The sequence below is a fragment of the Salvelinus namaycush genome, unplaced genomic scaffold (assembly GCF_016432855.1).
Source record: "Salvelinus namaycush isolate Seneca unplaced genomic scaffold, SaNama_1.0 Scaffold1878, whole genome shotgun sequence".
Lineage (NCBI taxonomy): Eukaryota > Metazoa > Chordata > Actinopteri > Salmoniformes > Salmonidae > Salvelinus > Salvelinus namaycush.
The window spans coordinates 4,831-28,325 of record NW_024058650.1 but is presented as its reverse complement, the minus strand read 5'-3'; the positions used below and the strand labels follow the sequence as shown (position 1 = coordinate 28,325).

At 51.0% G+C, this 23,495-nt stretch overlaps 1 protein-coding gene across 2 annotated transcripts; it reads right to left on the bottom strand.

Annotated features, from left to right (window-relative positions):
• Positions 1-885: 885 nt before the first annotated feature.
• Positions 886-21,361, bottom strand: LOC120037795 (transmembrane protein 131-like). 2 transcript variants are annotated; one of them, XM_038983766.1, is made up of 8 exons: positions 21,146-21,360; positions 20,422-20,677; positions 19,561-19,719; positions 10,169-10,435; positions 9,725-9,803; positions 9,536-9,621; positions 4,896-5,044; positions 886-1,876 (listed from the first exon to the last, which is right to left on the bottom strand). In XM_038983766.1, exons 4-8 carry the CDS (start codon positions 10,398-10,400, stop codon positions 1,631-1,633), a joined length of 792 nt encoding a protein of 263 aa, XP_038839694.1. In that variant the 5' UTR covers positions 10,401-10,435; positions 19,561-19,719; positions 20,422-20,677; positions 21,146-21,360; the 3' UTR covers positions 886-1,630. The 2 variants fall into 2 exon arrangements, with proteins under 2 accessions (XP_038839694.1, XP_038839696.1); XM_038983768.1 differs by lacking the exon at positions 19,561-19,719 and having other exon boundaries at positions 21,146-21,361.
• Positions 21,362-23,495: the final 2,134 nt, after the last annotated feature.

The following is a 23,495-nucleotide window of genomic DNA, read 5'->3' as shown; positions in this document are numbered from 1 at the left end:
TTAAATGGACGTTTGGAACCAGCAAGACTCTTCCTAGAGCTGGCCGCCCGGCCAAACTGACCAAGAACCCGATGGCCACTCTGACAGAGCTCCAGAGTTCCTCTGTGGAAATGGGAGAACCTTCCAGAAGGACAACCATCTCTGCAGCACTCCACCAATCAGGCCTTTATGGTAGAGTGACCAGACGGAAGCCACTCCTCAGTAAAAGGCACATGACAGCCCGCTTGGAGTTTGCCAAAAGGCACCTAAAGGACTCTCAGACCATGAGAAACAAAATTGAACTGTTTGGCCTGAATGTCAAGCGTCACGTCTGGAGGAAACCTGGCACCATCCCTACGGTGAAGCATGGTGGTGGCAGCATCATGCTGTGGGGATGTTTTTCAGAAGTATGGAGTGGGAGACTAGTCAGGATCGAAGGAAAGATGAGCGGAGCAAAGTACAGAGAGATCCTTGATGAAAGCCTGCTCCAGAGCGCTCAGGACCTTCCAACAGGACAATGTTCACCTTCCAACAGGACAATGACCCTAAGCACACAGCCAAGACAATGCAGGAGTGGCTTCGGGACAAGTCTCTGAATGTCCTTGAGTGGCCCTGCCAGAGCCCGGACTTGAATCCGATCGAACATCTCTGGAGAGACCTGAAAATAGCTGTGCAGCGACACTCCCAATCCAACCTGACAGAGCTCGAGAAGATCTGCAGAGAAGAACGGGAGAAACTCCCCAAATACAGGTGTGCCAAGCTTGTAGCGTCAGACCCAAGAAGACTTTGTACTGCCAAAGGTTCTTCAACAAAGTACCTTTTATTATAAATTAGCTTTGTCATTATGGGGGTATTGTGTGAAGATTGAGGGGAAAAAAAACATATATTTATTCAATTTTAGAATAAGGCTGTAACGTAAACAAAATGTTGAAAAAGTGAAGGGGTCTGAATACTTTCTGAATACACTGATATGTCTGCTACACACAACGTGCTGATTGCACCATAAAGCAGAGCCACATACCAGACCAACACAACAGTGCAGCATAACCTAGCTCTGGTCCAGGGTGTTACGGCGACCTGGACCAGAGCTAGTGAACAACAAATCAGACAAAAGACATCCCCTGGCCTGTGTCGGTAAAAACATTCCATCCTTTCTCGTTTAAATTTAGAGGTGTTACTATAAAATGAATCTAAAATCAAGACTGTATTTTCTCTCCCCCTCTGAATAAAAAAGCATTTAACTGCTGTGAACTAAATGGGAAAGGGGTTTTTGGTTTGTGTTAGAAAGTGCTGACCAAATTACATGTAAACCTTTTCCAGACGGGAATCGTCAATAAAATTATTTGTTTTGATGTATATTAGTAATGTTTAACAACCGATACCATGGTATGTTTCTGATTTAGAGAGAGAGAGATCTGTTCACATAACATAAGTTGACGTAAATATTCTATTTACATGAATGCATAATTTAGGTGATAATTCAGGTAAGAGTATGCATCTGTGAGAGCGAGTTAGCCTGAGTTCCAGCCTGTTTGTGCATACGCCAACTCTTTGGCAATCATTTTCATGCCATGTTTGGCTTGATAAAGACAACATTGGAGTTGGCACGAGCTGAAACAGGTTTTGGGACCAGGCTAAGAGTGAGTACTCCTCAGTGGTTGAACCAGGGCTCTGAGCCGTGGCTGCTGAGGATGGGCCTCCAGGGGTCGTAGGAACGACTCATCTCAGTGGGGGCAGCGGGAGGGGCCGGTGCCAGGCCCAGGGTGCTGCTGGGTAGGTCCGGGAGGGTGGAGGTGGTGGTGAAGGAGTGTAGTGCCGTGTCTCCACTCGTGGACCAGATGGAGCCGCCAAAGGGGGTGCTGGTGGACCAGGGGTTCCTGCTGCTACCCAGGATGGACTGGAGAAACAGGACATTATTTGTCTCAAAATATCTGACCTATATAAAGCTAGTCCACTACTTCTGTCCAGAGCACTATAGGCTAATAATATCAAGCTTTTACTACTGGTGGACTGGAAAATTTATTGTAAGTTACCAGAAAGACTAAATATCATCAATCAATCTTATGAATAGATTTGTAGCAGTGGACCAGGTGCTGTTGAAGAGAGGTTAAATAGATTGATCGTTAGTATAGGAGGGAACATCAGTATAATTAATGATTAGTGATTATATGTTAAGATGGTACTGTGAGGTGGTCTGACCACAGTGATTATATGTTAAGATGGTACTGTGAGGGGGTCTGACCACAGTGTTAAGATGGTACTGTGAGGTGGTCTGACCACAGTGATTATATGTTAAGATGGTACTGTGAGGTGGTCTGACCACAGTGTTAAGATGGTACTGTGAGGGGGTCTGACCACAGTGTTAAGATGGTACTGTGAGGGGGTCTGACCACAGTGTTAAGATGGTACTGTGAGGTGGTCTGACCACAGTGTTAAGATGGTACTGTGAGGTGGTCTGACCACAGTGTTAAGATGGTACTGTGAGGGGGTCTGACCACAGTGTTAAGATGGTACTGTGAGGGGGTCTGACCACAGTGTTAAGATGGTACTGTGAGGTGGTCTGACCACAGTGTTAAGATGGTACTGTGAGGTGGTCTGACCACAGTGTTAAGATGGTACTGTGAGGGGGTCTGACCACAGTGTTAAGATGGTACTGTGAGGTGGTCTGACCACAGTGATTATATGTTAAGATGGTACTGTGAGGGGGTCTGACCACAGTGTTAAGATGGTACTGTGAGGGGGTCTGACCACAGTGATTATATGTTAAGATGGTACTGTGAGGGGGTCTGACCACAGTGTTAAGATGGTACTGTGAGGGGGTCTGACCACAGTGATTATATGTTAAGATGGTACTGTGAGGGGGTCTGACCACAGTGTTAAGATGGTACTGTGAGGGGGTCTGACCACAGTGTTAAGATGGTACTGTGAGGTGGTCTGACCACAGTGTTAAGATGGTACAGTGAGGTGGTCTGACCACAGTGTTAAGATGGTACTGTGAGGTGGTCTGACCACAGTGATTATATGTTAAGATGGTACTGTGAGGGGGTCTGACCACAGTGTTAAGATGGTACAGTGAGGTGGTCTGACCACAGTGTTAAGATGGTACTGTGAGGTGGTCTGACCACAGTGTTAAGATGGTACAGTGAGGTGGTCTGACCACAGTGTTAAGATGGTACTGTGAGGGGGTCTGACCACAGTGTTAAGATGGTACAGTGAGGGGGTCTGACCACAGTGTTAAGATGGTACTGTGAGGGGGTCTGACCACAGTGTTAAGATGGTACTGTGAGGTGGTCTGACCACAGTGTTAAGATGGTACTGTGAGGGGGTCTGACCACAGTGTTAAGATGGTACTGTGAGGGGGTCTGACCACAGTGTTAAGATGGTACTGTGAGGGGGTCTGACCACAGTGTTAAGATGGTACTGTGAGGTGGTCTGACCACAGTGTTAAGATGGTACTGTGAGGGGGTCTGACCACAGTGTTTATATGTTAAGATGGTACTGTGAGGGGGTCTGACCACAGTGTTAAGATGGTACTGTGAGGTGGTCTGACCACAGTGTTAAGATGGTACTGTGAGGGGGTCTGACCACAGTGGTTATATGTTAAGATGGTACTGTGAGGGGGTCTGACCACAGTGTTAAGATGGTACTGTGAGGGGGTCTGACCACAGTGGTTATATGGTACTGTGAGGGGGTCTGACCACAGTGTTAAGATGGTACTGTGAGGGGGTCTGACCACAGTGTTTATATGTTAAGATGGTACTGTGAGGGGGTCTGACCACAGTGTTAAGATGGTACTGTGAGGTGGTCTGACCACAGTGTTAAGATGGTACTGTGAGGGGGTCTGACCACAGTGGTTATATGTTAAGATGGTACTGTGAGGGGGTCTGACCACAGTGTTTATATGTTAAGATGGTACTGTGAGGTGGTCTGACCACAGTGTTAAGATGGTACTGTGAGGGGGTCTGACCACAGTGTTAAGATGGTACTGTGAGAGGGTCTGACCACAGTGGTTATATGGTACTGTGAGGGGGTCTGACCACAGTGTTAAGATGGTACTGTGAGGGGGTCTGACCACAGTGATTATATGTTAAGATGGTACTGTGAGGGGGTCTGACCACAGTGTTAAGATGGTACTGTGAGGGGGTCTGACCACAGTGTTAAGATGGTACTGTGAGGGGGTCTGACCACAGTGGTTATATGGTACTGTGAGGGGGTCTGACCACAGTGTTAAGATGGTACTGTGAGGGGGTCTGACCACAGTGTTTATATGTTAAGATGGTACTGTGAGGGGGTCTGACCACAGTGTTAAGATGGTACTGTGAGGGGGTCTGACCACAGTGTTAAGATGGTACTGTGAGGGGGTCTGACCACAGTGGTTATATGTTAAGATGGTACTGTGAGGTGGTCTGACCACAGTGTTAAGATGGTACTGTGAAGTGGTCTGACCACAGTGTTAAGATGGTACTGTGAGGGGGTCTGACCACAGTGTTAAGATGGTACTGTGAGGGGGTCTGACCAGTGTTAAGATGGTACTGTGAGGGGGTCTGACCACAGTGTTAAGATGGTACTGTGAGGGGGTCTGACCACAGTGATTATATGTTAAGATGGTACTGTGAGGGGGTCTGACCACAGTGTTTATATGTTAAGATGGTACTGTGAGGTGGTCTGACCACAGTGTTAAGATGGTACTGTGAGGGGGTCTGACCACAGTGTTAAGATGGTACTGTGAGGGGGTCTGACCAGTGTTAAGATGGTACTGTGAGGTGGTCTGACCACAGTGTTAAGATGGTACTGTGAGGGGGTCTGACCACAGTGTTAAGATGGTACTGTGAGGGGGTCTGACCACAGTGATTATATGTTAAGATGGTACTGTGAGGGGGTCTGATTATGATAACATGGTATATTTAAGGGCTTACTGAGGTGGGGCCAGTGGAGGAGCTGCTGAGCCAGGAGTGCAGGGGGTTGCTGGTGCTGGGGGCGTCCCAGATAGACGAGGACGCAGAGCTCAACTCAGGCAAGGTCTGCTGAGGCTCGGATGTCTTCGGGAAGGACATCCCACGGAAGACTAGAAAACGAACAAAACACACCTTTAAAACTAGCAAAAAATTATGTGGATTGATCCACTAAAGTCTGAATCATTTTAAATGTGGATTGATCCACTAAAGTCCGGATCATTTTAATGTGGATTGATCCACTAAAGTCTGGATCATTCTAATGTGGATTGATCCACTACAGTCTGAATCATTTTAAATGTGGATTGATCCACTAAAGTCCAGATAATTCTAATGTGGATTGATCCACTACAGTCTGAATCATTTTAAATGTGGATTGATCCACTACAGTCTGGATCATTCTAATGTGGATTGGTCCACTACAGTCCGGATCATTCTAATGTGGATTGATCCACTACAGTCCGGATCATTCTAATGTGGATTGATCCACGAAAGTCCGGATCATTCTAATGTGGATTGATCCACCACAGTCTGGATCACTATAGTCTAATGTGGATTGATCCACTACATCACCATAACTGCAGGATTTCTAACCATGCCGAATTATAATGCACCATCAAATGTAATGGATTCAATTTATTACAGAACTAAAAGTAGTAGGCTGCCCCTAGCTGGAGACAACATGACACCACCATAAAGCCCCCTAGCTGGAGACAACATGACACCACCATAAAGCCCCTAGCTGGAGACAACATGACACCACCATAAAGCCCCCTAGCTGGAGACAACATGACACCACCATAAAGCCCCCTAGCTGGAGACAACATGACACCACCATAAAGCCCCCTAGCTGGAGACAACATGACACCACCATAAAGCCCCCTAGCTGGAGACAACATGACACCACCATAAAGCCCCCTAGCTGGAGACAACATGACACCACCATAAAGCCCCCTAGCTGGAGACAACATGACACCACCATAAAGCCCCCTAACTGGAGACAACATGACACCACCATAAAGCCCCCTAACTAGAGACAACATGACACCACCATAAAGCCCCCTAGCTGGAGACAACATGACACCACCATAAAGCCCCCTAGCTGGAGACAACATGACACCACCATAAAGCCCCCTAGCTGGAGACAACATGACACCACCATAAAGCCCCCTAGCTGGAGACAACATGACACCACCATAAAGCCCCCTAGCTGGAGACAACATGACACCACCATAAAGCCCCCTAGCTGGAGACAACATGACACCACCATAAAGCCCCCTAGCTGGAGACAACATGACACCACCATAAAGCCCCCTAGCTGGAGACAACATGACACCACCATAAAGCCCCCTAGCTGGAGACAACATGACACCACCATAAAGCCCCCTAGCTGGAGACAACATGACACCACCATAAAGCCCCCTAGCTGGAGACAACATGACACCACCATAAAGCCCCCTAGCTGGAGACAACATGACACCACCATAAAGCCCCCTAGCTGGAGACAACATAAAGCCCCCTAGCTGGAGACAACATAAAGCCCCCTAGCTGGAGACAACATGACACCACCATAAAGCCCCCTAGCTGGAGACAACATGACACCACCATAAAGCCCCCTAGCTGGAGACAACATGACACCACCATAAAGCCCCCTAGCTGGAGACAACATGACACCACCATAAAGCCCCCTAGCTGGAGACAACATGACACCACCATAAAGCCCCCTAGCTGGAGACAACATGACACCACCATAAAGCCCCCTAGCTGGAGACAACATGACACCACCATAAAGCCCCCTAGCTGGAGACAACATGACACCACCATAAAGCCCCCTAGCTGGAGACAACATGACACCACCATAAAGCCCCCTAGCTGGAGACAACATGACACCACCATAAAGCCCCCTAGCTGGAGACAACATGACACCACCATAAAGCCCCCTAGCTGGAGACAACATGACACCACCATAAAGCCCCCTAGCTGGAGACAACATGACACCACCATAAAGCCCCCTAGCTGGAGACAACATGACACCACCATAAAGCCCCTAGCTGGAGACAACATGACACCACCATAAAGCCCCCTAGCTGGAGACAACATGACACCACCATAAAGCCCCCTAGCTGGAGACAACATGACACCACCATAAAGCCCCCTAGCTGGAGACAACATGACACCACCATAAAGCCCCCTAGCTGGAGACAACATGACACCACCATAAAGCCCCCTAGCTGGAGACAACATGACACCACCATAAAGCCCCCTAGCTGGAGACAACATGACACCACCATAAAGCCCCCTAGCTGGAGACAACATGACACCACCATAAAGCCCCCTAGCTGGAGACAACATGACACCACCATAAAGCCCCCTAGCTGGAGACAACATGACACCACCATAAAGCCCCCTAGCTGGAGACAACATAAAGCCCCCTAGCTGGAGACAACATGACACCACCATAAAGCCCCCTAGCTGGAGACAACATGACACCACCATAAAGCCCCCTAGCTGGAGACAACATGACACCACCATAAAGCCCCCTAGCTGGAGACAACATGACACCACCATAAAGCCCCCTAGCTGGAGACAACATGACACCACCATAAAGCCCCCTAGCTGGAGACAACATAAAGCCCCCTAGCTGGAGACAACATGACACCACCATAAAGCCCCCTAGCTGGAGACAACATGACACCACCATAAAGCCCCCTAGCTGGAGACAACATGACACCACCATAAAGCCCCCTAGCTGGAGACAACATGACACCACCATAAAGCCCCCTAGCTGGAGACAACATGACACCACCATAAAGCCCCCTAGCTGGAGACAACATGACACCACCATAAAGCCCCTAGCTGGAGACATGACACCACCATAAAGCCCCCTAGCTGGAGACAACATGACACCACCATAAAGCCCCTAGCTGGAGACAACATGACACCACCATAAAGCCCCCTAGCTGGAGACAACATGACACCACCATAAAGCCCCCTAGCTGGAGACAACATAAAGCCCCCTAGCTGGAGACAACATGACACCGCCATAAAGCCCCCTAGCTGGAGACAACATGACACCACCATAAAGCCCCCTAGCTGGAGACAACATGACACCGCCATAAAGCCCCCTAGCTGGAGACAACATGACACCGCCATAAAGCCCCCTAGCTGGAGACAACATGACACCGCCATAAAGCCCCCTAGCTGGAGACAACATGACACCGCCATAAAGCCCCCTAGCTGGAGACAACATGACACCGCCATAAAGCCCCCTAGCTGGAGACAACATGACACCACCATAAAGCCCCCTAGCTGGAAACATGACACCGCCATAAAGCCCCCTAGCTGGAGACAACATGACACCGCCATAAAGCCCCCTAGCTGGAGACAACATGACACCGCCATAAAGCCCCCTAGCTGGAGACAACATGACACCACCATAAAGCCCCCTAGCTGGAGACATGACACCACCATAAAGCCCCCTAGCTGGAGACAACATGACACCACCATAAAGCCCCCTAGCTGGAGACAACATAAAGCCTCCTAGCTGGAGACAACATGACACCACCATAAAGCCCCCTAGCTGGAGACAACATGACACCACCATAAAGCCCCCTAACTGGAGACAACATGACACCACCATAAAGCCCCCTAGCTAGAGACAACATGACACCACCATAAAGCCCCCTAGCTGGAGACAACATAAAGCCCCCTAGCTGGAGACAACATGACACCACCATAAAGCCCCCTAGCTGGAGACAACATGACACCACCATAAAGCCCCCTAGCTGGAGACAACATGACACCACCATAAAGCCCCCTAGCTGGAGACATGACACCACCATAAAGCCCCCTAGCTGGAGACAACATGACACCACCATAAAGCCCCCTAGCTGGAGACAACATGACACCACCATAAAGCCCCCTAGCTGGAGACAACATGACACCACCATAAAGCCCCCTAGCTGGAGACAACATGACACCACCATAAAGCCCCCTAGCTGGAGACAACATGACACCACCATAAAGCCCCCTAGCTGGAGACAACATAAAGCCCCCTAGCTGGAGACAACATGACACCACCATAAAGCCCCCTAGCTGGAGACAACATGACACCACCATAAAGCCCCCTAGCTGGAGACAACATAAAGCCCCCTAGCTGGAGACAACATAAAGCCCCCTAGCTGGAGACAACATAAAGCCCCCTAGCTGGAGACAACATAAAGCCCCCTAGCTGGAGACAACATAAAGCCCCCTAGCTGGAGACAACATAAAGCCCCCTAGCTGGAGACAACATAAAGCCCCCTAGCTGGAGACAACATAAAGCCCCCTAGCTGGAGACAACATAAAGCCCCCTAGCTGGAGACAACATAAAGCCCCCTAGCTGGAGACAACATAAAGCCCCCTAACTGGAGACAACATAAAGCCCCCTAACTGGAGACAACAAAGCCCCCTAACTGGAGACAACATAAAGCCCCCTAGCTGGAGACAACATAAAGCCCCCTAACTGGAGACAACATAAAGCCCCCTAGCTGGAGACAACATAAAGCCCCCTAACTGGAGACAACATAAAGCCCCCTAACTGGAGACAACATTACAGTCCTTACCTCTTGTCAGATTGAAAGAGTTGTTGGGTCCAAATGCAGAGAAGGAGTTGGCAGAGTTGAATCCTATGGGAGACCATAATCCTGAGCTAGATAGAGGGAATATGAATGGATTATTTGAAATCAGAGCGAGAAAGCGCGAGAGAGAGAGAGAGAGAGATAGAGCGGGCGCAGGAGAGAGTGACATGTTACCTGTCTGAGCGGTCACTCTCCACTGAGGTCAAAGGAGCTCGAGTCTTCCCTTGGGCTCTTTCACCTGCGCCACTGCCACCTGAAAACCATCACACTATGGTCACAACTTGCCACCTGAAAACCATCACACTATGGGCACAACTTGCCACCTGAAAACCATCACACTATGGGCACAACTTGCCACCTGAAAACCATCACACTATGGTCACAACTTGCCACCTGAAAACCATCACACTATGGGCACAACTTGCCACCTGAAAACCATCACACTATGGGCACAACTTGCCACCTGAAAACCATCACACTATGGTCACAACTTGCCACATGAAAACCATCACACTATGGTCACAACTTGCCACTTGAAAACCATCACACTATGGTCACAACTTGTATCTAGTCAATACAAAAGTATCAGAGGGTTGACAATTTGCTATGGTAGCTCACCTGGGCTTCTGTCGTATCCCGCAGCCACAGCTGCAAAAGTAGGATTGCCATTCTTGCCCGGGAGAGAGGTGACATTAGCTAGCTTGTTCCCTGGTGCCGCCTTCAAGTTGGTCTCACTATTGGCATTGAGTACTTGGCTGTATGTTCCCCTGGTCACTAGGCTGGGGGAGTAGGAAGGAGGGGAGTAGGTCCTAGCTGAGATGGGTCTCTTCAGGAAGGCGTCTGCATTCATGGTTTGTAGGGAGATCTGCTGGAGACTGTCTGCATCTGCAGGGTGGAGAGACAGGAGAGAGAGGAGGCAGTAGTGAATGTGGTGTTCCACAGAGAAGTGGAGAGACAGGAGAGACAGGAGGCAGTAGTGAATGTGGTGTTCCACAGAGAAGTGGAGAGACAGGAGAGACAGGAGGCAGTAGTGAATGTGGTGTTCCACAGGGAAGTGGAGAGACAGGAGAGAGAGGAGGCAGTAGTGAATGTGGTGTTCCACGGGGAAGTGGAGAGACAGGAGAGAGAGGAGGAAGTAGTGAATGTGGTGTTCCACGGGGAAGTGGAGAGACAGGAGAGAGAGGAGGCAGTAGTGAATGTGGTGTTCCACAGGGAAGTGGAGAGAGAGGAGGCAGTAGTGAATGTGGTGTTCCACAGGGAAGTGGAGAGACAGGAGAGACAGGAGGCAGTAGTGAATGTGGTGTTCCACAGAGAAGTGGAGAGACAGGAGAGACAGGAGGCAGTAGTGAATGTGGTGTTCCACAGGGAAGTGGAGAGACAGGAGAGAGGAGGCAGTAGTGAATGTGGTGTTCCACGGGGAAGTGGAGAGACAGGAGAGAGAGGAGGCAGTAGTGAATGTGGTGTTCCACGGGGAAGTGGAGAGACAGGAGAGAGAGGAGGCAGTAGTGAATGTGGTGTTCCACAGGGAAGTGGAGAGACAGGTGAGAGAGGAGGCAGTAGTGAATGTGGTGTTCCACAGGGAAGTGGAGAGACAGGAGAGAGAGGGGGCAGTAGTGAATGTGGTGTTCCACAGGGAAGTGGAGAGACAGGAGAGAGAGGAGGCAGTAGTGAATGTGGTGTTCCACAGGGAAGTGGAGAGACAGGAGAGAGAGGGGGCAGTAGTGAATGTGGTGTTCCACAGGGAAGTGGAGAGACAGGAGAGAGAGGAGGCAGTAGTGAATGTGGTGTTCCACGGGGAAGTGGAGAGAGAGAGGGGGCAGTAGTGAATGTGGTGTTCCACAGGGAAGTGGAGAGACAGGAGAGAGAGGAGGCAGTAGTGAATGTGGTGTTCCACAGGGAAGTGGAGAGAGAGGAGAGAGAGAGGAGGCAGTAGTGAATGTGGTGTTCCACAGGGAAGTGGAGAGACAGGCGAGAGAGAGGAGGCAGTAGTGAATGTGGTGTTCCACGGGGAAGTGGAGAGACAGGAGAGAGAGGAGGCAGTAGTGAATGTGGTGTTCCACAGGGAAGTGGAGAGACAGGAGAGAGAGGAGGCAGTAGTGAATGTGGTGTTCCACAGGGAAGTGGAGAGACAGGAGGCAGTAGTGAATGTGGTGTTCCACAGGGAAGTGGAGAGACAGGAGAGAGAGGAGGCAGTAGTGAATGTGGTGTTCCACAGGGAAGTGGAGAGACAGGAGGCAGTAGTGAATGTGGTGTTCCACAGGGAAGTGGAGAGACAGGAGGCAGTAGTGAATGTGGTGTTCCACAGGGAAGTGGAGAGACAGGAGGGAGTAGTGAATGTGGTGTTCCACGGGGAAGTGGAGAGACAGGAGAGAGAGGAGGCAGTAGTGAATGTGGTGTTCCACAGGGAAGTGGAGAGACAGGAGAGAGAGGAGGCAGTAGTGAATGTGGTGTTCCACGGGGAAGTGGAGAGAGAGGGGGCAGTAGTGAATGTGGTGTTCCACGGGGAAGTGGAGAGACAGGAGAGAGAGGAGGCAGTAGTGAATGGGGTGTTCCACAGGGAAGTGGAGAGACAGGAGGCAGTAGTGAATGTGGTGTTCCACAGGGAAGTGGAGAGACAGGAGGCAGTAGTGAATGTGGTGTTCCACAGGGAAGTGGAGAGACAGGAGGCAGTAGTGAATGTGGTGTTCCACGGGGAAGTGGAGAGACAGGAGAGAGAGGAGGCAGTAGTGAATGTGGTGTTCCACGGGGAAGTGGAGAGACAGGAGAGAGAGGAGGCAGTAGTGAATGTGGTGTTCCACAGGGAAGTGGAGAGACAGGAGAGAGAGGAGGCAGTAGTGAATGTGGTGTTCCACAGGGAAGTGGAGAGACAGGAGAGAGAGGAGGCAGTAGTGAATGTGGTGTTCCACGGGGAAGTGGAGAGAGAGGGGGCAGTAGTGAATGTGGTGTTCCACAGGGAAGTGAGGAGACAGGAGAGAGAGGAGGCAGTAGTGAATGTGGTGTTCCACAGGGAAGTGGAGAGACAGGAGAGAGAGGAGGAGGTAGTGAATGTGGTGTTCCACAGGGAAGTGGAGAGACAGGAGGCAGTAGTGAATGTGGTGTTCCACAGGGAAGTGGAGAGACAGGCGAGAGAGGAGGCAGTAGTGAATGTGGTGTTCCACAGGGAAGTGGAGAGACAGGAGAGAGAGGAGGCAGTAGTGAATGTGGTGTTCCACAGGGAAGTGGAGAGACAGGAGAGAGAGGAGGCAGTAGTGAATGTGGTGTTCCACGGGGAAGTGGAGAGACAGGAGAGAGAGGAGGCAGTAGTGAATGTGGTGTTCCACAGGGAAGTGGAGAGACAGGAGAGAGAGGAGGCAGTAGTGAATGTGGTGTTCCACAGGGAAGTGGAGAGAGAGGAGGCAGTAGTGAATGTGGTGTTCCACGGGGAAGTGGAGAGACAGGAGAGAGAGGGGGCAGTAGTGAATGTGGTGTTCCACAGGGAAGTGGAGAGACAGGAGAGAGAGGGGGCAGTAGTGAATGTGGTGTTCCACAGGGAAGTGGAGAGACAGGAGGCAGTAGTGAATGTGGTGTTCCACAGGGAAGTGGAGAGACAGGAGAGAGAGGAGGCAGTAGTGAATGTGGTGTTCCACAGGGAAGTGGAGAGACAGGAGAGAGAGGAGGCAGTAGTGAATGTGGTGTTCCACAGGGAAGTGGAGAGACAGGAGAGAGAGGAGGAGGTAGTGAATGTGGTGTTCCACAGGGAAGTGGAGAGACAGGAGGCAGTAGTGAATGTGGTGTTCCACAGGGAAGTGGAGAGACAGGAGAGAGAGGAGGCAGTAGTGAATGTGGTGTTCCACAGGGAAGTGGAGAGACAGGAGAGAGAGGAGGCAGTAGTGAATGTGGTGTTCCACAGGGAAGTGGAGAGACAGGAGGCAGTAGTCAATGTGGTGTTCCACAGGGAAGTGGAGAGACAGGAGGCAGTAGTGAATGTGGTGTTCCACAGGGAAGTGGAGAGACAGGAGAGAGGAGGCAGTAGTGAATGTGGTGTTCCACAGGGAAGTGGAGAGACAGGAGAAAGAGGAGGCAGTAGTGAATGTGGTGTTCCACAGGGAAGTGGAGAGACAGGAGAGAGGAGGCAGTAGTGAATGTGGTGTTCCACAGGGAAGTGGAGAGACAGGAGAGAGGAGGCAGTAGTGAATGTGGTGTTCCACGGGGAAGTGGAGAGACAGGAGGCAGTAGTGAATGTGGTGTTCCACAGGGAAGTGGAGAGACAGGAGAGAGAGGAGGCAGTAGTGAATGTGGTGTTCCACAGGGAAGTGGAGAGACAGGAGAGAGAGGAGGCAGTAGTGAATGTGGTGTTCCACGGGGAAGTGGAGAGACAGGAGAGAGAGGAGGAGGCAGTAGTGAATGTGGTGTTCCACGGGGAAGTGGAGAGACAGGAGAGAGAGGAGGCAGTAGTGAATGTGGTGTTCCACGGGGAAGTGGAGAGACAGGAGAGAGACGAGGAGGCAGTAGTGAATGTGGTGTTCCACAGGGAAGTGGAGAGACAGGAGAGAGAGGAGGCAGTAGTGAATGTGGTGTTCCACGGGGAAGTGGAGAGACAGGAGGCAGTAGTGAATGTGGTGTTCCACAGGGAAGTGGAGAGACAGGAGGCAGTAGTGAATATGGTGTCCCACAGGGAAGTGGAGAGAGAGGAGGCAGTAGTGAATGTGGTGTTCCACAGGGAAGTGGAGAGACAGGAGAAAGAGGAGGCAGTAGTAAATGTGGTGTCCCACAGGGAAGTGGAGAGACAGGAGAGAGAGGAGGCAGTAGTGAATGTGGTGTTCCACAGGGAAGTGGAGAGATAGGAGAGAGAGGAGGCAGTAGTGAATGTGGTGTTCCACAGGGAAGTGGAGAGACAGGAGGCAGTAGTGAATGTGGTGTTCCACGGGGAAGTGGAGAGAGAGGAGGCAGTAGTGAATGTGGTGTTCCACAGGGAAGTGGAGAGACAGGAGAGAGGAGGCAGTAGTGAATGTGGTGTTCCACAGGGAAGTGGAGAGACAGGAGAGAGAGGAGACAGTAGTGAATGTGGTGTTCCACAGGGAAGTGGAGAGACAGGAGAGAGACGAGGAGGCAGTAGTGAATGTGGTGTTCCACAGGGAAGTGGAGAGACAGGAGAGAGGAGGCAGTAGTGAATGTGGTGTTCCACGGGGAAGTGGAGAGACAGGAGAGAGAGGAGGAAGTAGTGAATGTGGTGTTCCACGGGGAAGTGGAGAGACAGGAGAGAGAGGAGGCAGTAGTGAATGTGGTGTTCCACAGGGAAGTGGAGAGACAGGAGGCAGTAGTGAATGTGGTGTTCCACAGGGAAGTGGAGAGACAGGAGGCAGTAGTGAATGTGGTGTTCCACGGGGAAGTGGAGAGACAGGAGAGAGAGGGGGCAGTAGTGAATGTGGTGTTCCACAGGGAAGTGGAGAGACAGGAGAGAGAGGGGGCAGTAGTGAATGTGGTGTTCCACAGGGAAGTGGAGAGACAGGAGGCAGTAGTGAATGTGGTGTTCCACAGGGAAGTGGAGAGACAGGAGAGAGAGGAGGCAGTAGTGAATGTGGTGTTCCACAGGGAAGTGGAGAGACAGGAGAGAGAGGAGGCAGTAGTGAATGTGGTGTTCCACAGGGAAGTGGAGAGACAGGAGAGAGAGGAGGAGGTAGTGAATGTGGTGTTCCACAGGGAAGTGGAGAGACAGGAGGCAGTAGTGAATGTGGTGTTCCACAGGGAAGTGGAGAGACAGGAGAGAGAGGAGGCAGTAGTGAATGTGGTGTTCCACAGGGAAGTGGAGAGACAGGAGAGAGAGGAGGCAGTAGTGAATGTGGTGTTCCACAGGGAAGTGGAGAGACAGGAGGCAGTAGTCAATGTGGTGTTCCACAGGGAAGTGGAGAGACAGGAGGCAGTAGTGAATGTGGTGTTCCACAGGGAAGTGGAGAGACAGGAGAGAGGAGGCAGTAGTGAATGTGGTGTTCCACAGGGAAGTGGAGAGACAGGAGAAAGAGGAGGCAGTAGTGAATGTGGTGTTCCACAGGGAAGTGGAGAGACAGGAGAGAGGAGGCAGTAGTGAATGTGGTGTTCCACAGGGAAGTGGAGAGACAGGAGAGAGGAGGCAGTAGTGAATGTGGTGTTCGACGGGGAAGTGGAGAGACAGGAGGCAGTAGTGAATGTGGTGTTCCACAGGGAAGTGGAGAGACAGGAGAGAGAGGAGGCAGTAGTGAATGTGGTGTTCCACAGGGAAGTGGAGAGACAGGAGAGAGAGGAGGCAGTAGTGAATGTGGTGTTCCACGGGGAAGTGGAGAGACAGGAGAGAGAGGAGGCAGTAGTGAATGTGGTGTTCCACGGGGAAGTGGAGAGACAGGAGAGAGACGAGGAGGCAGTAGTGAATGTGGTGTTCCACAGGGAAGTGGAGAGACAGGAGGCAGTAGTGAATGTGGTGTTCCACAGGGAAGTGGAGAGAGAGGAGGCAGTAGTGAATATGGTGTCCCACAGGGAAGTGGAGAGAGAGGAGGCAGTAGTGAATGTGGTGTTCCACAGGGAAGTGGAGAGACAGGAGAAAGAGGAGGCAGTAGTAAATGTGGTGTTCCACAGGGAAGTGGAGAGACAGGAGAGAGAGGAGGCAGTAGTGAATGTGGTGTTCCACAGGGAAGTGGAGAGACAGGAGAGAGAGGAGGCAGTAGTGAATGTGGTGTTCCACAGGGAAGTGGAGAGACAGGAGGCAGTAGTGAATGTGGTGTTCCACGGGGAAGTGGAGAGAGAGGAGGCAGTAGTGAATGTGGTGTTCCACAGGGAAGTGGAGAGACAGGAGAGAGGAGGCAGTAGTGAATGTGGTGTTCCACAGGGAAGTGGAGAGACAGGAGAGAGACGAGGAGGCAGTAGTGAATGTGGTGTTCCACAGGGAAGTGGAGAGACAGGAGAGAGACGAGGAGGCAGTAGTGAATGTGGTGTTCCACAGGGAAGTGGAGAGACAGGAGAGAGAGGAGGAAGTAGTGAATGTGGTGTTCCACGGGGAAGTGGAGAGACAGGAGAGAGAGGAGGAAGTAGTGAATGTGGTGTTCCACGGGGAAGTGGAGAGACAGGAGAGAGAGGAGGCAGTAGTGAATGTGGTGTTCCACAGGGAAGTGGAGAGAGAGGAGGCAGTAGTGAATGTGGTGTTCCACAGGGAAGTGGAGAGACAGGAGAGAGAGGAGGCAGTAGTGAATGTGGTGTTCCACAGGGAAGTGGAGAGACAGGAGAGAGACGAGGAGGCAGTAGTGAATGTGGTGTTCCACAGGGAAGTGGAGAGACAGGAGAGAGACGAGGAGGCAGTAGTGAATGTGGTGTTCCACAGGGAAGTGGAGAGACAGGAGAGAGGAGGCAGTAGTGAATGTGGTGTTCCACGGGGAAGTGGAGAGACAGGAGAGAGAGGAGGCAGTAGTGAATGTGGTGTTCCACAGGGAAGTGGAGAGACAGGAGAGAGAGGAGGCAGTAGTGAATGTGGTGTTCCACAGGGAAGTGGAGAGACAGGAGAGAGGAGGCAGTAGTGAATGTGGTGTTCCACAGGGAAGTGGAGAGACAGGAGAGAGAGGAGGCAGTAGTGAATGTGGTGTTCCACAGGGAAGTGGAGAGACAGGAGAGAGAGGAGGCAGTAGTGAATGTGGTGTTCCACAGGGAAGTGGAGAGAGAGGAGGCAGTAGTGAATGTGGTGTTCCACAGGGAAGTGGAGAGACAGGAGAGAGAGGAGGCAGTAGTGAATGTGGTGTTCCACAGGGAAGTGGAGAGACAGGAGGCAGTAGTGAATGTGGTGTTCCACAGGGAAGTGGAGAGACAGGAGAGAGAGGAGGCAGTAGTGAATGTGGTGTTCCACAGGGAAGTGGAGAGACAGGAGAGAGAGGAGGCAGTAGTGAATGTGGTGTTCCACGGGGAAGTGGAGAGACAGGAGAGAGAGGAGGCAGTAGTGAATGTGGTGTTCCACGGGGAAGTGGAGAGACAGGAGAGAGACGAGGAGGCAGTAGTGAATGTGGTGTTCCACAGGGAAGTGGAGAGACAGGAGGCAGTAGTGAATGTGGTGTTCCACAGGGAAGTGGAGAGAGAGGAGGCAGTAGTGAATATGGTGTCCCACAGGGAAGTGGAGAGAGAGGAGGCAGTAGTGAATGTGGTGTTCCACAGGGAAGTGGAGAGACAGGAGAAAGAGGAGGCAGTAGTAAATGTGGTGTTCCACAGGGAAGTGGAGAGACAGGAGAGAGAGGAGGCAGTAGTGAATGTGGTGTTCCACAGGGAAGTGGAGAGACAGGAGAGAGAGGAGGCAGTAGTGAATGTGGTGTTCCACAGGGAAGTGGAGAGACAGGAGGCAGTAGTGAATGTGGTGTTCCACGGGGAAGTGGAGAGAGAGGAGGCAGTAGTGAATGTGGTGTTCCACAGGGAAGTGGAGAGACAGGAGAGAGGAGGCAGTAGTGAATGTGGTGTTCCACAGGGAAGTGGAGAGACAGGAGAGAGACGAGGAGGCAGTAGTGAATGTGGTGTTCCACAGGGAAGTGGAGAGACAGGAGAGAGACGAGGAGGCAGTAGTGAATGTGGTGTTCCACAGGGAAGTGGAGAGACAGGAGAGAGAGGAGGAAGTAGTGAATGTGGTGTTCCACGGGGAAGTGGAGAGACAGGAGAGAGAGGAGGAAGTAGTGAATGTGGTGTTCCACGGGGAAGTGGAGAGACAGGAGAGAGAGGAGGCAGTAGTGAATGTGGTGTTCCACAGGGAAGTGGAGAGAGAGGAGGCAGTAGTGAATGTGGTGTTCCACAGGGAAGTGGAGAGACAGGAGAGAGAGGAGGCAGTAGTGAATGTGGTGTTCCACAGGGAAGTGGAGAGACAGGAGAGAGACGAGGAGGCAGTAGTGAATGTGGTGTTCCACAGGGAAGTGGAGAGACAGGAGAGAGACGAGGAGGCAGTAGTGAATGTGGTGTTCCACAGGGAAGTGGAGAGACAGGAGAGAGGAGGCAGTAGTGAATGTGGTGTTCCACGGGGAAGTGGAGAGACAGGAGAGAGAGGAGGCAGTAGTGAATGTGGTGTTCCACAGGGAAGTGGAGAGACAGGAGAGAGAGGAGGCAGTAGTGAATGTGGTGTTCCACAGGGAAGTGGAGAGACAGGAGAGAGGAGGCAGTAGTGAATGTGGTGTTCCACAGGGAAGTGGAGAGACAGGAGAGAGAGGAGGCAGTAGTGAATGTGGTGTTCCACAGGGAAGTGGAGAGACAGGAGAGAGAGGAGGCAGTAGTGAATGTGGTGTTCCACAGGGAAGTGGAGAGAGAGGAGGCAGTAGTGAATGTGGTGTTCCACAGGGAAGTGGAGAGACAGGAGAGAGAGGAGGCAGTAGTGAATGTGGTGTTCCACAGGGAAGTGGAGAGACAGGAGAGAGAGAGAGGAGGCAGTAGTGAATGTGGTGTCCCACAGGGATTGATTCTAGGACCTCTATTATCTAATTAATCTGCCAAAACCATCAACATGATCTTCTCAGTAACGGTTCTCAGATGACAGGCGTCTTATATTACCCCTTCTCAGTAACGGTTCTCAGATGACAGGCGTCTTATATTACCCCTTCTCAGTAACGGTTCTCAGATGACAGGCGTCTTATATTACCCCAGATATATCTGAACAGGGGGTTTTCTGCACCAATAGAGTAACAGTGATGAATTTCAGTTTACTCCCTGAATTGACTTAACTGAAATGAAGAGTACGCCAACCCAGGCCTGCGTCCCAGATGGCACCCCAATCCCTACATAGGACTCTGGTCTAAAGTAGTCCACTATATAGGGAATAGGACTCTGGTCTAAAGTAGTCCACTATATAGGAAATAGGGCTCTGGTCTAAAGTAGTCCACTATATAGGGAATAGGACTCTGGTCTAAAGTAGTCCACTATATAGGGAATAGGACTCTGGTCTAAAGTAGTCCACTATATAGGAAATAGGGCTCTGGTCTAAAGGAGTGCACTATATAGGGAGTAGGGTGCCATTTTGGACACACATTGGTTAAGGTAGATAAGTGACCTACGGTTGGTGGTTTTGGTGAGCAGTGGGAGGTCCCATTCAGTAGCAGCGAACTCCTTCTCTCCCTCGGAGCCGCTGCTGTGACCCAGCTCTGAAACAGAGACGTTGGACAACCGCTTCACCACGGGAAACGGACAAGAATCCTCCAGCTTCCCACAAGGCACTGGGGGGCAGAGAGAGAAAGGGAACCACCCGTCTCAGATAACAGCCTAACAGAACATTTAGACGAGAGAATGGATGGAGGTGTAATGGGCTAGGGCCGAGGGCGAGCGCGGACTCTGGCGCCGAGGGCGAGCGCGGACTCTGGCGCCGAGGGCGAGCGCGGACTCTGGCGCCGAGGGCGAGCGCGGACTCTGGCGCCGAGGGCGAGCGCGGACTCTGGCGCCGAGGGCGAGCGCGGACTCTGGCGCCGAGGGCGAGCGCGGACTCTGGCGCCGAGGGCGAGCGCGGACTCTGGCGCCGAGGGCGAGCGCGGACTCTGGCGCCGAGGGCGAGCGCGGACTCTGGCGCCGAGGGCGAGCGCGGACTCTGGCGCCGAGGGCGAGCGCGGACTCTGGCGCCGAGGGCGAGCGCGGACTCTGGCGCCGAGGGCGAGCGCGGACTCTGGCGCCGAGGGCGAGCGCGGACTCTGGCGCCGAGGGCGAGCGCGGACTCTGGCGCCGAGGGCGAGCGCGGACTCTGACCCGAACCCTAATGCACATAAGAGGAATTGGACAAAGAGAAGATCCAACATAAAGAACAAAAGGGAATCCCTTCACTGTTTTGCTGTTTCTCCTAAACCATTAAAGATCACGTTCAGGAGCAGCAAAAACAGTGACGGGACTTAAGAAGCACCAGTGTAAAAATAACAACATGTCTCCATTACCAAGTCCAGAACAATCAGACGAGTTGAGATGGGAGAGAGACCCAGGTCTGGGTTTGTGCAGAGTCCTAGTTTTAGGGGCGGTGGTGAGAGCAGAGTGGATGAAGGTCTTGCGCTGTTTGTTCTCCAGGGCTGTGCTGTAGGGGAGCTCCAGGGAACTAGACTGATCCTTTGGGTTGGTTTGTCGCTTGTTGTTTTGGGGTTTGGTTTCCTCTTTCTCCAGAGTCACTGCTGTTCTGCCCTTCTTCTTCACGGGTTCCTAAACAGACAGAAGAACCAGACATTTATTCTCCCTATAACACCTTCTTCTTCACTGGTTCCTAAACAAACAGAAGAACGAGACATTTATTCTCCCTATAACACCTTCTTCTTCACTGGTTCCTAAACAAACAGAAGAACCAGACATTTATTCTCCCTATAACACCTTCTTCTTCACTGGTTCCTAAACAGACAGAAGAACCAGACATTTATTCTCCCTATAACACCTTCTTCTTCACTGGTTCCTAAACAGACAGAAGAACCAGACATTTATTCTCCCTATAACACCTTCTTCTTCACTGGTTCCTAAACAAACAGAAGAACGAGACATTTATTCTCCCTATAACACCTTCTTCTTCACTGGTTCCTAAACAGACAGAAGAACGAGACATTCTCTCTATACCGTCCTGTTTTAAGTCTGCGTGTGGTGTGTGTGTGTGTGCACGTCACTCTCTCTCTCTCGGTCTACCTCTTTGTTGCTGGCCTCTACATCAGGGTTGGAGGTCTCTGTGGTGGTAGAGGAGCTGTCATCGTTGTCTGCCAAAACGTTCTTCAGCTGGTCTCTCTGAAGTGGTTTTCCCTTTGCTCTCCTCTCCTTCTCCGCTCTCTTCCTCTGAGCATTAGTTTGACCTCTCAGCTGCTTTCTTTCCAGCACTGCAGGACAACACAACTACAGTCACAACTACTGCAGGACAACACAACTACAGTCACACCTACTGCAGGACAACACAACTACAGTCACACCTACTGCAGGACAACACAACTACAGTCACACCTACTGCAGGACAACACAACTACAGTTACACCTACTGCAGGACAACACAACTACAGTCACAACTACTGCAGGACAACAGAACTACAGTCACACCTACTGCAGGACAACACAACTACAGTCACAAATACAGTCACAACTACTGCAGGACAACACAACTACAGTCACAACTACTGCAGGACAACACAACTACAGTTACACCTACTGCAGGACAACACAACTACAGTCACAAATACAGTCACAACTACTGCAGGACAACACAACTACAGTCACACCTACTGCAGGACAACACAACTACAGTTACACCTACTGCAGGACAACACAACTACAGTCACAAATACAGTCACAACTACTGCAGGACAACACAACTACAGTCACACCTACTGCAGGACAACACAACTACAGTCACAAATACAGTCACACCTACTGCAGGACAACACAACTACAGTCACACCTACTGCAGGACAACACAACTACAGTCACACCTACTGCAGGACAACACAACTACAGTCACACCTACTGCAGGACAACACAACTACAGTCACAACTACTGCAGGACAACACAACTACAGTCACACCTACTGCAGGACAACACAACTACAGTCACACCTACTGCAGGACAACACAACTACAGTCACAACTACTGCAGGACAACACAACTACAGTCACACCTACTGCAGGACAACACAACTACAGTCACAACTACTGCAGGACAACACAACTACAGTCACACCTACTGCAGGACAACACAACTACAGTCACAACTACTGCAGGACAACACAACTACAGTCACACCTACTGCAGGACAACACAACTACAGTCACACCTACTGCAGGACAACACAACTACAGTCACACCTACTGCAGGACAACACAACTACAGTCACACCTACTGCAGGACAACACATCTACAGTCACACCTACTGCAGGACAACACAACTACAGTCACACCTACTGCAGGACAACACAACTACAGTCACACCTACTGCAGGACAACACAACTACAGTCACACCTACTGCAGGACAACAGAACTACAGTCACACCTACTGCAGGACAACACAACTACAGTCACACCTACTGCAGGACAACAACTACAGTCACAACTACTGCAGGACAACAGAACTACAGTCACACCTACTGCAGGACAACAGAACTACAGTCACACCTACTGCAGGACAACACAACTACAGTCACAACTACTGCAGGACAACACAACTACAGTCACACCTACTGCAGGACAACACAACTACAGTCACACCTACTGCAGGACAACAACTACAGTCACACCTACTGCAGGACAACAACTACAGTCACACCTACTGCAGGACAACAACTACAGTCACACCTACTGCAGGACAACACAACTACAGTCACACCTACTGCAGGACAACACAACTACAGTCACACCTACTGCAGGACAACACAACTACAGTCACACCTACTGCAGGACAACAACTACAGTCACACCTACTGCAGGACAACAACTACAGTCACACCTACTGCAGGACAACACAACTACAGTCACACCTACTGCAGGACAACAGAACTACAGTCACAACTACTGCAGGACAACAACTACAGCCACAACTACTGCAGGACAACACAACTACAGTCACAACTACTGCAGGACAACACAACTACAGTCACACCTACTGCAGGACAACACAACTACAGTCACACCTACTGCAGGACAACACAACTACAGTCACACCTACTGCAGGACAACACAACTACAGTCACAACTACTGCAGGACAACACATCTACAGTCACAACTACTGCAGGACAACACAACTACAGTCACACCTACTGCAGGACAACACAACTACAGTCACAACTACTGCAGGACAACACAACTACAGTCACAACTACTGCAGGACAACACAACTACAGTCACACCTACTGCAGGACAACACAACTACAGTCACAACTACTGCAGGACAACAACTACAGTCACAACTACTGCAGGACAACACAACTACAGTCACACCTACTGCAGGACAACACAACTACAGTCACACCTACTGCAGGACAACAGAACTACAGTCA